We start from the raw sequence: 16,466 nt of genomic DNA, 5'->3' as shown, positions 1-16,466 counted from the left end.
GCCATGCATGGAGGAGGAAGCCCCTTGTTTCGCCCATCCTATCTCTGGTGCTCAAGTCTAATCGTGACATCTTTTCTGACAGCTAAAATCATTTTTCCATCCTATGGATTTCTGTTCCCTTCCAGAATTTATGTTCTTCCATTTGTTTTCAGTATTTCGACAAGGATGTAGTTGTTTTTTGAAAGATATGTGGTGTTTGTACATATTTTACCACAGGTACTATACAGTGTACAGTGTACATCTGTAACCTCCATCCTCTCTGCTGTTGCCACCCTGTATCCCAGCTATATTCTGGAATAGTTGTCTCTGACATCATCCTCTTTGCCATTGCTAATCTCCAAGTCCCTCCTTATACCAAGTTCTAATATCTTCCAGGTCACCTGTATGAGAAGAACAGCGATAGCTTCCATGTGTAAGGAAGATTGTATGTACTAGCTATAATGCCCCCAGGGTCTAGGCATGTCACTGTAGAGTTCTGTTCATACACGCTTCACCCTTGCTTCCTTGTGAGGAAATGGTTGTGCACATCTGGATCTTGTGCACAGCAGGTCACCTGGATTCTCAAAAAACTCTTACTATGCCTGGGGGTGGGGTAGGTTTAGAAATTACACTTGAAACAAGCAAGAGTTTAGGCTCTTTCCTGGTCTTGTGATCAGAAGCCTGGCTCTGCTTTTCAGGTATGTGCCTATCGTTTGAACGTCATCTTTAGTTTCAGTCCACAGAAAGGCAAACCCCTACCTTCTAGTGGTTAGTATACTTGCTGAAACAGAAAACTGAAAAATGGTGGAACTTTTGAGAATACGATAGTTCTGGTTTGTTCAGATCAAGCCTTTGGTAAGCTTTCTGAACTTTCTTCTTTCCCAGTGATATGTAATTTCTTTCTAACTTTCTTCTTGACCCAGTGTTGTCTATTGACGTAATTTCAAAACCTAAACACAAGAATTTCAGCAGGAAGCTTCTCAGGGCAGGCCAATCCCTCGCAACTCCTTTACTTCTGTCTCATGTTCTCTAGCGTTTGCACCGCGTGGTCCTCGGAGTGGTGGCTGTCCAGCATGGCAGTGCCTCTCTGTGGGCACAGAGTGTTTACACAGCCCCTTGTTTCTTGACTCTGGCGCCCAGCTCATCAGTATTGCTGCTGTTTCCTGGTTATGTTGGCCCCTCATGAGGCCACAGAGGACAAAGAAGTATCCCATAGGAACTGTGACTTTTAAAGCGCTGGTGGATCACTGACTGATCCAGTGTCCCTGCTTTAGTGCAACACGAAATTGTTCTGTGGTTTGAAAAGTTTTGACTTGATAGTTAATAACTCCATAAATGCTAACTGGCTTCCCACCAGCCTGCCGTTCTGAGACACCATAAAAAGTACTCATCTCTATTATTCTTTATTTTGTAAGAATTTTATCTCAAGGAAGAAGAAAATCTATTTTATTTTTATGTGTTTCAAAATATAGAGATTATGAAGTAGAAAATATATAGCAAATGCTATATATACTACTGAAAACTTTCTTCCTATTTTTACTACTTGTATATTTTCAGTTGTTGGATTGTTTTACGTTCTTTATTTTAACTTCCTTTCTTGCTCTCCTTTACACAATGTAACTAAATACATCACACACACACACCCCCATCCAACACTCTGCAAAGCTCACCAGAGAACAATCCCCTGTATAGTTCATAGATAGAAAATGTCCATTCCTCTCTTTAGAACAGGGTGATTTAAGTCAGCCCAGCTTTCTGGTGGCACAGGGGTCTCAGCGCTGCTTTCTGTATTAGTAACTAACTGTTAAAGCTGTGCACATGTGCGGGCATCTGATGCTTTTTTAGGTAGCTGTAGGTCTGCCTTCTGTAGCCTCAAAGATATCTGTGCTTTGTTAATGACTAAGTCATGATAAATAGATGCTTTTGGGGGAGAGCAGCTAAGCCTTTTTGACAGTTTTGACTCCTTCAATGACTTGATTTGCATATTTCTTATTGTAGGTCATAGTGAAGTGGTTTGTGTTCTGTTTGAGTGTCACTAGAGCATATGTAGACAGCATGCCCTGAAAACCAGCTTTCCCAGTGGTACTTAACAATACACACACACATACACACACACACACACACACACACACACGCGCACATGTGTGTGCACCCTGGACCCTTCTCCCCCTGTGACCTTTATGGAGTTGATTAGCACCTATCTGCAGCACTTAGACTTTGAATGAATGCCATCCATGGGCCAGGATCATTCCAGGAAGATACGTGTTCTTGTGGTTATATAATCTTTGATGCTACAATGTCTTGTCTTTTCTCCATTTTGATTTAACAGCACAAGGTACCCAAATGTAACTAAGAGGCACACATTCATTTTTACAAGTTGCAGGAGTAGGAAGCTGAAGGTGCCACATGTCCTTCTCCACTATGGGGTCAAGGGGCCTAGAATGGCCACAATTTGCTTCCTTATCCTTGTGGCTCAAAGAGAGAGAATACCTTCCACCCACTTCCTATGGCTGCACACTGGGCTGGTTCTACATTGTGAGCCAAGCTTCTTTGCTTCTGTGCATCAGGCAGCACACACGTAAATGTGGCCTGTCTGTAACCTAAAGAGCACACAGTGGTCCCTGCTTTCCCGGCTAACAAGAGGCCAAGGCATATGCGTTATGCTCTTAGTAGGCAAAATGCTATGTAGCCCAACCTCTGCCCATTCTCTGCGCTTTCTCTGTTTTGATCTATCATCCGAGTACATAAACTGGGCTGACTTTAGATTCTGCTAACAGCTATCCATCACCTGGGGAGAGGTAGGCATTTCTGTGCTGTCCTAGATGAGTCCACTTAGCCTTTTGCCTGCTGGGAGTTGCCAGGCTGAGATGGCAGTGGCACACTTGAGACCCCTGTCCCTCTGGTATTGTGGACAGTATACCATGAGAAAGGAGGAAGCTTGTGGGAGGAAGGATTCACAAGCTTCTGAGTCTAACCAACCACCAGCTCCCACTCAGGAGCCAAGGCAAAAGAAGGCACCCCATGGCAGCTGGGGGAAGCAATGGGTGTGTGGATCAGACAACACGCATGTCGGTCTCAGTGGAAAGAGGAGGAAATGACGAGTTTGGGCAGAAGTGCTTTCTTTTCTAGTGTCTTACCCTTCAAATTATCCTGGGGCCCACGAAACATGACAACATGGGTAGAAGTGCACAGGTGGGAAGGGCAAGCCTAAGCCGTACAAGGGAGAGCCCACTGCTTCCCTTCCCTTCCCTGCTGGCACATCTTACACTCTGGCAAAGTCTGTTTGCTCTTGGGTGAAGTGATCCTATTGGGATAAACAGGGGTAGAATTAATCTCTAAGGCTCAGAAGACTGCATTAAAAGATGCAATAACTGCTATATGTATAATGATTTTCTTTCCAATCATGATTAAATAACTTCTTTTCAAAGCTTGAAAAGGTACACAGAAATGAGGGGAAGTTGATTTTTATTTTTGAGGGTTTTTCCCCATGAAACCCCCCTCCCACCATAATGGCAGATGGGAAGGGATGGGTTTGTACCATTCGGGTGTTTATTTGCTGACAACAGATCGGTTTCAGCAGATTAAGAGGATTAAGAGGTAGTTAGAGGCCGAGAGAGCTAGAGAAATGGCTCCATGCTGAAGTCCCGGGACTAGTTCACCTGTTCCATTATACAGCAGTCTCGTGTGTTCTGCCTCCTCCTGCACCAGCAAAGCAGGAGCTCCCATCCTCTGACCCTCCTACCAGGTCAGTTTGCCTTCTGTAAGCTTACTAGAAATGGGAGGCTTGGACCTGAGCCTGCACCCAACATCAGGGTGGGCAGGCATGATGACTGTATTGTAGTTGTCCAGTTGTAGTGCCAGTGACCCTCAGAGTGACTAGATCAGCAGTGAAAATTACAGAAAGACAACAAGTCAATCTGAAAAGCAGGTGGCTTTGTATCTTCCTTTCCCAGGGGACTTGGCTCTATCCACGTCATTATTGGTCATCGACCTGGTCTCTCACATTAGTTAGTCCTTCTCTCTGGCTGTCCAAGATGTGCTGACAGGTTGGCAAAATCCAGGAGAAGATCTATGAGTGATTCACCCGTCCTTCACCAAACTCCACTGCCAAGGACTTTGAGGTCTGTGTTGAGTGACATTGAGGCCTTTAGAACTACAGTGCCTGTCTTTCCTGTACAGAAGAAACCAGCTTTGTTTCTTTTCATAAAACTTAAGTCTGGCATATTTTTGAATCATTACGTTGGGTAAACATTTTTCCCTCAAATTTGAGAGAAATAAAGAATACACTAGAATACATACTGTCATTCTGCAAATCAAGCAGCATCGTTTCCAGGTTTCAAAGCCTGGAATTGTAATTCTTGTAACACTAAAATGGCCTAGAAAGCTATGGCATGACATCTGTGTTTTAAGCCATTTTGAAGATTTTGGCCAGCATTCTCTCCTTTTGTGATATTGAGGATCCAAAAGAGACACAGAAAGTATGTAAGCAAGTACTAAGATGACAGTCGTGAACCTTGACACGGCGCGCTCAACTCCTGTTTCTTCTTTGTTGTTTGATTTTTTTCTTTTTTTCTTTTCTTTGGATCCTCAAATTTTATTTAAATTTGTTATATATGCTGCTTTCAAACCAAAGCATGAATATTGTCATGCCCTTGGAAAAGAATCAGGAACCCAAGTTAACAAGTTTTTCCTCAGTTCCTAGGCAACAAAAGACAAATTAAAAAAAAAAAAAACCTAAAACTTCTCCTTTTTCTTGTTTTTTGACCTGAGTAAATGGTTCCTTTTAATACTTTACTCCACTGTATATGATCTTCTTTAGTTATGTTTATGTATTCTTTTTATCTCTCTACAGGGAGTTAAATACCTGTGTATTCCAGCAGCAGACTCACCATCTCAAAACCTGTAAGTTTTTTTTTTCTGTATTTTTTTTTTTTGAGAAATTAAAAGCAAGCGCAGTGTGTCTTTCAGCAGTTCTTGAGTCAAATGAAAATCCAATACAGGGCTCTGAAGGCAAATAAGGAAGCACCATGAGAACCCAGAGAGTGATCAGTGTCCCTGCATAACTGCTCCCTGGGGAGGGGGAGACTACAGAAATCAAACTGGAGAAACCAATGTCAAATTGGCTGGAGGCACCTTGTTACTTTCCAGTCCTGCTGTGACATATGGAGGCTGGGATATCCAGAGGAAGGGTCTTTTAAGTCAAGGGAGAAGGTTCAGACCAGAGTTCAGGACCCAAGCACCCAGGTAAAGTCTAGCACAGGCACATCTGCAACCCCAGTGCTAGAGACCTAGGGATAAACCGTTCCTCAGAGTATATCACTCAGCTAGTCTAGCCAAATTAATGAGTTCCAGATTCAGGGAGAGACTGTCTTAAAAACCGAGGTGAAGAATGACGGAGGAAGACGGAGGATACACTCGTCAGCAGCTTCTCTCCTCCACACACATGGACTCAAGTGTGCCTTGCAAGTTTGAGGACCTGAGTTCAGATCCCTAGAGACTACAAAAACGGGAGGTACTGCAGGATCTCTGGAGACTCAGGAGAGCTTTCCTGGTCTTCATGGTGCAATCCCAGATCAATGAGAGACTGCTTTAACGAAGAAGTGGGAACACTTGAAGATCATGTATGCATGAACGTGGGGACATGTGTGTCATGCTATACACACTTGGAGGTCAAAGGACAGTTTTCTTCTTCACTCTGGGTTCCAAGGATCTGTTCCAGGTTCAGGCTTGTACAGAAAGCACCTTTATCCATCAGCCCATCTCATTGGGTCTGTGTCATTTTAACAAGTTAAGATGGACTCACAATTACAGCTCACCTGAACGGCAGCATTGCAGGATGAGATGAAGCTTGGAGACCTAGTTATAACTGCAACAGCACCCTTGGTCTCAGTTAGGCCCAGCATGGATAGGTGATAGTTTGCCTAGGCCTGCATTTGGCCCTTGCAGGCTGAGATGTTAGGAGCGCCATCGCTTTGTGAATCCTTGGCATCCTATTTTCTGCCTGTCTTGGCTTAGATACTGGAGACCAGCACAACAACCCTCCTGGGTCCACGTGTTAGTGTTTCCTCAGAGGTACTCAAGATTCAAATGGTATTTTTGAGTCTGGAAGACCACAGGGTTCATCCCCCACTGTGTACAAGTGCTGGTGCATACAAAGCTTGTATGTCACTGAGGCAGATACATACTTGTTTTCTGACCCAACTGACCAGCTTCTCTAAAAGATGCTGGAATGTTGGCCATCCTTGAGTCTTCACTGCCAGAGAGCAGAGTGGTCATGAATTAGACTGTGACTTTCTAGAACTACTTGCAGGACGGGGGCTGTAGGTCTGTTGGTCAGTGAGTAGCTGGGCAGGGGTCAGAGGGTGTAGAGTTAGATCAGGCAAGGGCTGAGGACGTGGGAAGTTGATACAGACATGTTTTGCTCAGGCCAGGGTCTGTCTCTACTCCAACTCTTGATCTTTCATAGAGAGGTGAGACTGAGAAAGGGACAGAAGAGATTTTACTAGGAAAACAAAGTAGTAGTCTCATCTGGACGGAGAAACAGCAACATTGGAGAACTTCCTTGGTTACTAGTCGTGTCAAGAAACAGAAGTGGTTGGAAGGGCATGGTCCCTGCGGAAGGAAGTGAGGCGCTGCCTTTCTCCGAAGACCACAGCAATCTTCTACCCTTGTTTTGGTGACTATTTTTGGAAAGATTTCTTTGCTCTCATCTACAACCAAGATTCAACCATGCTGTTGAATGTGTCAATACCTGACTTCAGGAATCTAACTGGAACTTATCCTGTGTATGTGCTGTCAGGACACATGGCCCCTGGTCTTTGAGCTGCTGTAAGACTTTTCCAGGAGCTAAGTGCTACCTTCATCTTCCACAGCAGTGATCTCATTACAACCCTGCATTATGGACAAGTGACAGAACAACTAAGTGTCAGAAAATCCCAGATTTCAAGCCAGTCTCACCTACTGTGTCAGGTTGTTTTAACTATGACATCCAATTCTCATATAAAAATGTCCATCTTTAAGATTTGGAATGGCACAGTCAGATCTACATGAACATATTTCTGTGAACTCTAGGCATTTTCAAAGTATGAATCTAATTCTACTATAGTACGTGTCTTCAGAGTTACAGGAACGATTATTGAGATAAGTTTTGGTGAGAACTTAACTTTTATTTATCTGTTGCCAGTGAAGAGGGCCGAGTATCTTCATCGCTTTCTGTTGCTGTAATAGAATATCTGAGACTGGGTGATTAATACAGAAAGGAAATAAGTTTGATTCCACAGTTCAGGAGACTTGAAGTCCAAGATTAGGCTGCCACATCTGTTGAGAGACTCATTACTGCTTCAGGATACTGTGGTGGAAAGGCAAAAAGGGTGTGTGTGGAGGAGGTAAGAGGAAAGCCAAGTGAAAGGGAAAGACTGTCTCCATGATCCAGACACCACAGACCAGGCCCTGTTTCCCAATACTGCCAGATTTAGGAGTTAAGGTCCCAATAAACAAATTGGGGAAGGGACTCTCAGACTGTAATAGTGAATGTGATCCATGATTGATTCAAATGCTTGCCTCTGTCTGATGCGACTTATTTAGGGTCTCCTGCGTTCACTACTCACAACACACTAGGAGCTCTCACCTTCACCTTCTGTATCAACCAATGCAGGTGGTCAGGAGGTCGAGGTTTTTTTTTTATTTAAATGTATTTATTTTTAACATAGATCTTTTAAAGAAAAGATTTGTTTAATTTTACGTATATGGGTATTTTGCCTGTTTGTATATCTGTGTACCATGAATATGCAAGCCGACAGAGAATAGAAGATGGCTTTGAATCCCCTGGAACTAGAGTTATGGACAATTGTTAGCTGCCACGTGTGCACCAGGAACTGAACCTAGGACCCCTAGAAGTTTAGCCAGTGCTCCAGCTGCTGAGACTAAACCATCACTCCAGTCCCAAGATAATTCTTAGTGCTTGGGTAACTAGAGCAAGAGAAAACTTCAGTAGTTTATAAAATTTGATCTCAGTAACCCCAATGCTTATCAACAGGCAATCAATCTGTCTGACCACACTGAGTTTTGATGCCTGGTTCCCTCTATTCAGTGACAAAACAACTCCTGGAAATCTGAATGGCTTACTGCTCTAAACATAGGTGGTAACTTTTAAAATGATTTCTAAGTTTGGGTGGAGTGCTATGTTTCATAACTCTTAGGTTAGGGACTTAACTCAGTGGTAGAATGCTTACTGCTATAAAAATTAAATATTTCTTTCTCAGCAAAGCCCTGAACTGGCAGGTATTTAGACTGATTATGCTTAGTAAGAGGTATGTGACTTTTGACACTTCAGTCACCTGAGAGTCAGTTGCTCTGAACTGCAGAAAAGTTGTTTTTTCTGTCTTGGCCTTAATCCTAGAGAATCTTCCCCATCTGACCTTCCATGAACTTGAAATGCAGAAAGCTGTTTTGAGATAACACGAGCACAGAATTTTAGCTCAGTTCCCCCAGCCACCTAGCCTGCCCAAGTCAGGAAGTAGAAAAGTTCAAGTTCTCCGTCTCCTGATAACCTCACAGCCCTAGGGTGGTGTGTTTGCATGATGTTGTCGTAATAAGAGATGCTGGAGTGGGTGTTAAGTGTGTCAGGTGGCCAGTGCTGGAGCTCAGTACATGGAACCGCTTTGCGTTTGTTTTCTCTGGGTTCTCTAAAGCAAGGTTCTTTAACCTTCTCAGTGACCAGTCTGCCTAGCGCATCAGAGATGATGTATGGAATTGGGTATTTTGTTAATTCTTTAGTATTTGTAAAATAAGATTGTATTTTCTCTCTATTCAAGTAAGGAATGCTAATGCATTTTAAAAGTAGATGTTTAGATTCGGATTCACTTGCATTTGCTTGTATTGTTTCTATTACAGAGTAAGTTGGTATTTGTAGCCAAGCAGCCGTTAGTGGATAATTTTTCATTCTATCCTATGTGAATTCTGAGGGATCTTGCTAATGCTCCCAGCTCCATAGCATTGCATTGTAATGGCACTCTCTGTGGTGGTCTGTGGTTTCAGGGGGAAGCGGGTCTCTGTTTTTGGAGGTCTTGTGGAGAAGCGGGTGTAGGGAGTCCCCTGAGCTCTGTAGGGGCACAGGAAGTGTCCTGGTCTTATCACCACCCTGTCCTTTGCCAGTGTTGTCTGAGTAGAGCTGATACTGTCTGTCTTCCACATTTCTTTCATTTGTCTTTTTTTCTGCTTCTTTTATTAATTGATCAGATCAGAGGTAGGTGAGCCTTTCACCCCTGTAGCTGTACCTCCAGAAGGTTCTTGAGGTCTTTGTATCCCTCAGTGATGTTCTCCTGGTCGTGGGGTAAAGGAGAACTCTGGAATCGGTGTCTGCTACAACAACAATCATTCTACCCAAGCCCTCTGGTCTCAGTGTGTCCTTGCTACTCTTGAGTTAAAAGATTCTTTTGTGAAATGATGACATGTTAAAGGGGTTTTGTTTTCTTGGTTTTTTTTTTTTAAAGCTGTCTGTTTAAATGGATATACCTAGCAGTGAAAAGTGTGGTAACACAAGAACATCCTCCAGTTCTTTTCTAATGGTGACAGCTCCTGAGGCATAAAGTTTGGGAGTCACTGTTAGACATGTGAATTGTCGGTGATTAATGCTGGGGGTTGCTTTCAGAGTGCTAGCTGTGAGATGGTCAGGGGAGCCTGGAGTATCTGGACCAATTCAGCCCTAAGAAGAATCTCCCAACAAAGAGTGCTCTACCCATTTGCTTTAAAAGGGACCATCGGTGCTTGCCTTTGGTGGGATGGTCTCTATGTACACTTGGACTTAGTCAGAAAGGAAACACATCTTGTAATTCTGTGTTGTTTGCTACCAGCTCAACCTCATCTGATACCACTGGCTTTGAAGTAAGACCCACCACCATTCCAGGTGGCCAAGTCATTAGGGTCCTACTACAGTAAGCAAAGCCCCGAACCTAAGGACTCTGTCACATCACACGGGATCAGAGCAGCTAAGACCATGGGTGTTAGAGCAAGAAGTCTCCAAGTAAGAGTGCCGTGGGGTGTGGCTTGCACCCTCTACCCATCATCCTTTACTGAGCTCTCAGAAGATCAGCAAGACCCATGTGGTCACTCTCAGCCTCATATGTGGAGAATAGGTGGTTGAGGTACTAGTCTCTGAAAAGCAAAAGGACAATTTGCAACCCCTGGTCTCCCTGCTTAATCCACACGAAGAATGTCTCTCCACCAGAGCTGTCCACCGTAACTGAGGTGATCTTAGGGCCGCTGGCAGTAGCTCGTATGATCACTCTATGTACTGTTTGATGAGTATGGTACACCTGCGAGCATGTTCCCTGCTGTACACAGGCCTGTCACACATGTCTTTGTGTGGAAGTAAGGGTAACTGCCAACCAAACGACAAACACAAAGAGGGAACTGGTGTGCATGTAAACAGCATGTGGTGGGATGCGGCTGCAGATCTGTGCTTCTGCTTCAGACTTGAGTTGAAAATAAAAGAGCCCAGACAGTGGGTATTTCCCACTGTGGAGGAGGGAGGTTAGTGACCAGAGCTTGGACTTATGTCATTTTTTTCCCTGGAAATAACCCACATACCTCTCTCTGCAACACCCAGTGTTAACCCAGAGCAGCCCTGGGCCAGCCCACCTCCTGGCCTTTCTTGTAAAAGGCATTTCTAGGAATGTCTGCCTAGCTTGGCCTTGTGCCTGATTTTTGTGTCTGAGTCAAGTCTCATGGTAGAGTTCTACATGTTCTCCGGAGGCATCATTGTGTCTTAGACTGAGACAGTTGCTTGCTTGCCCTGGGGCTCCTTACCCCCAGCACAGTGGTGGCCAGAAGCAGCATCCTGTGTGTCACTGTTGATCTAGCCTCTATCTCATACAGACATGCAAACCAAAGGATGCAAAGGCTATCAGGGGAGCAAGTGTTCTTTCCACACGCTATTGTGGGCTCAGTACAGGTCTGGGTGTTACTCGACCCACATGTAGCAAAGCCCGCTCTTGAGTCCAGGTTCTGCCTCATGGTCTGTAGGAAGCCTGATTTCCTAGTGTGTGTTTGGGACATGCAGGTCTGAAAAACAGATATAAAAAGTTGCTCCCAGGGAGGTCTCAGTAGAGGAATTGGCCTAACTTTTCAGCAAGATCTTAATGAGCCTGTAGAACCAGTAACTTCCTGAAGACTCTGAGTCCTGTGTGCACGCAGAGGAGCTCAGCTGGCTTTTGCACCGCTGTGCTCATTACAGAATGCTCTGAGGCAGTCTGTGGCTTCTTCCTTCACATGGCTGGCTCTCATTCATTGCTTTCTGGTTTTGCTTTTGTGGCTCCGGTGTTCTTTTCCTTGTCCATGCTTATACACTAGTGATTTCCCAACCAGAAGGAAGCTTTCCAAAAGGTAGGACCTGCAGTGGGAAAGGGACCCCAGCAAACCCTTGACAACCACAGTGTGGACAGACTTATGGATGTGTCATCTGGCCATCCGCTGATGTTCAGCTGGTCTGAAGTGACCTTAGAGTCTATCAAGTGTGGTGTCTGGAGTCCAGCCTCTGTCTCCTACAAGGAGGATGGACACTATTGTATAAGCCATGAGTCAGATTAGAGCCTAATGTCTTGTGTCTCTTGTAGACACAACATACCATGACCAACAGCAACTTGGGGAGGAAAGAGTTTATGTCATGTTAAGAGCTTGCAATCCATCATCCTGCAAAGTCAGGGCGTGAGCTAGTGCAGAGGTCCTGGAGGAATGCTGCTTGCCTGCCTGCTCTTTTGACCAACGCACAGGATGGCCTGCTCAGGGGTGTCACTGCGCTCCGTGAGCTGGATCCTCCTACATCCATCTTTAATTACGAAAATGCACTACAGGTTTGCCCACAGGCCAGTCTGGTGAGGACATTTGCTCAATTGAGATTCCCTCTTCCAAACATGACTCTAGGCTGTGTCAGGTTAACATAAAATTAGCCATTCCAGGACACTCTGTACCTAGGTGAGGTGGCCTGGGCCTTTAGCCCCTCAGTTAGGTGCTGGTACGAGGAAGAGGATATTGGCTGTGAGTGGACTCGTGGTGGTGTCTCAGGGAGAGATGTTGCCAAGAAGCCTGCACATGCTCCAGAGCTGCCAGCAAAGCTCTGGAATGCTGTAGGAACCTGCCTTCCCATCCTGCCACAGTTTATCCTGGAGTTCTGTGCTTCCAAAACAGCCCTTAGACTTCTGTAGCTGTCTGCTGGAGGCTAGAGGCTAGATGCAGCACTTACCTTACCTCAGAAAGGGAGAACTTTACAGAGCTCCTCTCCCAGAGCCTTCTCCTTCTTCCTCTGTGTGCACCCAACTGCCTACAACTGAATCAGTGTCCTGGCCTGCATAGCTATGTCGGAGCTTGGTCAGAGGCATCCTGGCCAACTGCAGGTGGCTGGTTTGGCTTGTAGCCTGAGGAACTCTGCTCTCTGCTGCAGCCCTCCAACACATGCTGCCATGCCACGCTCCCGCCAGCTGTCAGTCTGCTCCTGCTCTCGTTCCTCCCACCTGTTCACGAGCCTGGCTCCTGGGTACACGTGCTGGGTATGAGTGCTGGGTTTTGACAAGGACATGGTCTTGCCTGCCATTGGCCATTTAGGAACAACACTTCAGTTCTGAGTCCTGTATTTACATCTACAAGTCTTTTTTTCCTGGAAAAATCACCAGAAACTGGTATGTTGTACTGTGCTGTGCTGTGCCATGCTGTGCCATGCTGTGCTGGGCTGCGCTGTGCCGGGCTGTGCCAGGCTGGGCTAGGCTGGGCTAGGCTGGGCTGGGCTAGGTATCTAAAGATGTCTGTAGCAGTCTGGGTGTCCTTAGGTGTTGGTACACTTGGAATCTCCACTTGCAGTGACACTTATTGGCAGGCATGGATGTGTTTGTTGTATATGCATTCGTCAATGAAAACACTTCCTACCTCTTGCCAGCATAGCCCCACTGAGCTTCCATTCTGACTCATTTTATTTGTGCTGTCATTCTGCAGGGAGAATTATTCCTCCCTACTTGTCTCTCAGCCTATCATAACCCCTGGCAAATGGCCAGTACTCAGTGTTTGTAGAGAAATGAATTGGGCGCATAGGCAGCTTTGGAGGTTTCACTGCTTTGGAAACCATCTGAAGGTATAATCTACCCGGGAAAAAATTCTGTGCCTACTTCCCACAACTTTCACTTGCTACGTGCTACAGTGCAGATCTCTGCCCATATGGTGAAAGGTGCACACATCACCTGGGAACTTGACGGTGGCCTTCCTGAATAGTTGTGTGCTGAACAAGTGCCCAGAAATGAAGTGACCCAAAGGGATAAGGGTCAGAAGAAAGAACTGTGATGTTCACATCATTGCAACTGCGGTTTGCAAAGCATACTGATACTATGTCAGGTCTCCTCTGTGAGCCATCGTCCTTGCTTTCTAAGCTGTGCTTCTAGTGCTCCACAGCGGGGCAGAACAGGGTTGAAACTAAAAGTTCCTTTCCCCGCAGCTCCAGTGACACGTAGCACTTCAGTGATGAGATTGATCAGGGAGCTCTAGGGAGATCATTATGGTAGTGCATCTGAGCTCTTCATGGGGTCAGAAGTAAGCTGGCTTCTAGGACCTTGAAGTCCACACAACAGGGAAACCGTCCTCATCTGAGCCACTGTGGCTGTACAGAGTCCACAGCCAGTGTGGCAGGCAGAGCAAACGTAGGAGGCTAAGCAAGAACTGGAGTGTGCCAGTCAGCAGCAACCATGTGCTTCAGGATGGCTTGAAGATAGAACTCTCACCTGGCCCCAGTCCGGCCTGGCTCTAGATGGGCAGGCTCTAGATGGGCAGACTCTAGACATCTTAGGAAATTGCAGCAATGGTTTCTTTTCTGCAGATGTTAAAGAGTAAATGTTTCATGTTACTTTTTTTTTTTGCATAGGACAAGACATTTCAAAGAAAGTATTAAATTCATTCATGAGTGCCGACTCCAGGGTGAGGGCTGTCTTGTACATTGGTATGTATGACTCTTGCTTAATATGTTGTCATAAGTTCCATTTCCAGTTGATGTCTTTCTTAGTTGCTTTTCTAATGTTGTGACAAAATGCCATGGCGAGCACAACATATGACATGAAGCATTTTAAGTGGGGGCTCAGTGTTCCAGAGAGTTAGAGTTTATAACCGGCATGAGGAGCAGCGTGGGCGCAGGCAGCAGCCGTGCAGCCGTGCAGCCATGCAGCACGGTGCTGGAGCAGTATCTCACATGCATGCTGTGCTGCTGCCCCGCTCCTCAGTAGTCCCTGTTTCCATTTCTGGAAGAAAACTGACTGGCTTTGCTTTTGTTTGTCCTTCAGTCACTGCTAGGATTTCAAGAGGTTGTTGTCAAGGTTAGTGGCACCCAAGACAATCATTTCTAACGTGGCATTTCATTAGAAGAGCCTCTCATATGCCAGCTGGTCCTGTTAAGCTCATACCAGGCCCCATGGTGGTCATTCCGAAGCCCCGCTTCCTCCTACCCACTCTGGCAGCAGCTGTGGGTGCTTAGAGATAGATTTCTATAATATCAATCGAACTCCTTTCCATTTGCCAGTTGGGGCTTTTGTTCAGTGTTTTTTTAGTACTAATAGTTTACTTTAAAGTGATCCAAGCAAACTTAGAAGTAAACATTTTATTGACAGTGACCCACCTGTAGTCTTCTGTACTTTTAGTAGAAGGTCAACATTCCTTATCCATGGGCTCCAAACCCATTATTTTAACCATAAATCAAAAATATCCAGGAAAAGTATATCTTTACCAAACATGTACATGTTTTCCTTGTCCTTATTTCTCCAACAGTGTAGGATAACAGTGTTATGCTGGCATCTGCACTGCTCTGCACTACAGTGTCACCTACATATGCGTGAAAATGCATGGTAGAGTGTGTCAGGTAGCACTATGTACTATGCCCTTCTTAAAAGATTGTGGACAGACACCATGGATTCTGGTGTCCGCAGTGAGCTCTGGGACCAGCGACCCATGGGCAGAAAGGACAACTGTACATGCACACGGGCACATACAGTGACAGAAAAGACAAGGCAGCACACTTAGGAAGCGAAGCATTTGTACAGTCTGGCCTTCACCTGGGGAGCTCTCAGGGAGTGACTGGCAGTGATGAGAACGGCTTGCAGCATTCTGGAGCCAGGGCTGTGCCACGGTTTGAATGGAGATGGATCATCTCCCCTCTGTCTTGAATCATGCATGACATTAATTAACCAAAAGTATAAGTCTTTTGACTAAGTGAAAGCACCCACCCTTGCAGCACAAGAAATATGAAGTGGTAACTCTTGGTGCTATGCTCCGTGACAGCCCTGACAGAATACAATAGACAGAGAAGCCACACCCAAAAACCACGAGCAAGTAACCTATAAAAGCAGAAAAAGACAGAAGATATTTCAGTAGCTTTAAGAATGGTGTTTTACAGATTTATACAGGTTTATGTTTGTATATATTAAATAATATAGTTTTTTTTATTTTTTGCTATACTGCTTTCAAAGTAGGTGGATAGCCAATACAAATGTTAGCTGTCTTCCATTATAATTGGTTTAAAGTGCCTGGGGAGTGCAGTGGAGGCCATTGATGTAGGTCCTGAAACCCCAGTCCCTGGGTTTCTCCAGGCTCCTGGTGAATTCGTATAAAGAATTGTAGCCTAAGAGGGTATATTTGTTTTAAACTCCCTTACAAGTTCCTAAGAAAAAGCCCTGGTGACAAGCCAGTGCTGAAGAGGGAGGTTTACTATTGTTGTCATTAGAATACTCTAGACCTGATATTCATATCCTTTAAAAATCAGATTTAGACTTCGTCTGTGGTAGTTAAGAAAGCCATGAAGCCTTCAGAACTAGTTCAGGTTTTGGCTGGAATTGCTATCCAGGAAAAGTATATCTTTTCCAACATGTATAATGTTGGAAGCCCCAGGCCCATCTCTGGGCTGCAGATACATTACTGCCCAAGGAAATAGAATATCCAGACCATATCCTATAGAAAAATCATAGAAAATGAGGCTGAAATTCCTGCAGAATGCTTGAGCCCCGGCATCTGCAGTAGAGGACAGTTCTTGATGTGATCCTGAATAATTCTCTAGTAAGCCTTGCCTGCTTCCATGGAAACCTGAAGGCAGGCAGGCTCTTCAAACTGGGGTCCTTTAGCTGGGTGGAGATGGAGCTCCAGTTGCTAAACTGCCCTTGAAATGTGTGGCTGTTCCGGTCTTGCAGCCTGGCTGGGGTCTCCAGGAGTGTGACACTGGTCATCGCATACATCATGACTGTCACCGACTTTGGCTGGGAAGATGCCTTGCACATGGTTCGTGCGGGGAGATCCTGTGCCAACCCCAACCTGGGCTTCCAAAGGCAGCTTCAGGAGTTTGAGAAACATGAAGTGCACCAGGTGAGGGGTCTTTGGGGGAACTTTCCAGATGTAGACAGCCACACTGGGCCGTGCCTGCACTTTGAGAATTGTGGCAAGTGGAACTGGAAGGCCCGCAGAAGTCTTGGGTTCGG

General features: G+C 45.3%; 1 protein-coding gene across 4 annotated transcripts in view; it reads left to right on the top strand.

Moving 5' to 3' along the window:
• The window catches only part of Dusp22 (dual specificity phosphatase 22), a 50,074-nt gene that overhangs the window by 30,366 nt on the left and 3,242 nt on the right, over positions 1–16,466 (top strand). For all 4 annotated transcript variants that reach the window (XM_052156951.1, XM_052156949.1, XM_052156950.1 and 1 more), the window contains exons 4-6: positions 4,832–4,881; positions 13,877–13,951; positions 16,182–16,353. In XM_052156951.1, the coding sequence (XP_052012911.1) occupies positions 4,832–4,881; positions 13,877–13,951; positions 16,182–16,353 (297 nt within the window). The remainder of the gene's footprint in view (positions 1–4,831; positions 4,882–13,876; positions 13,952–16,181; positions 16,354–16,466) is intronic.

The sequence above is a fragment of the Apodemus sylvaticus genome, chromosome 14, assembly GCF_947179515.1.
Source record: "Apodemus sylvaticus chromosome 14, mApoSyl1.1, whole genome shotgun sequence".
Classification (NCBI taxonomy): Eukaryota; Metazoa; Chordata; class Mammalia; order Rodentia; family Muridae; genus Apodemus; species Apodemus sylvaticus.
This window is presented reverse-complemented; position numbering and strand designations above follow the sequence as displayed.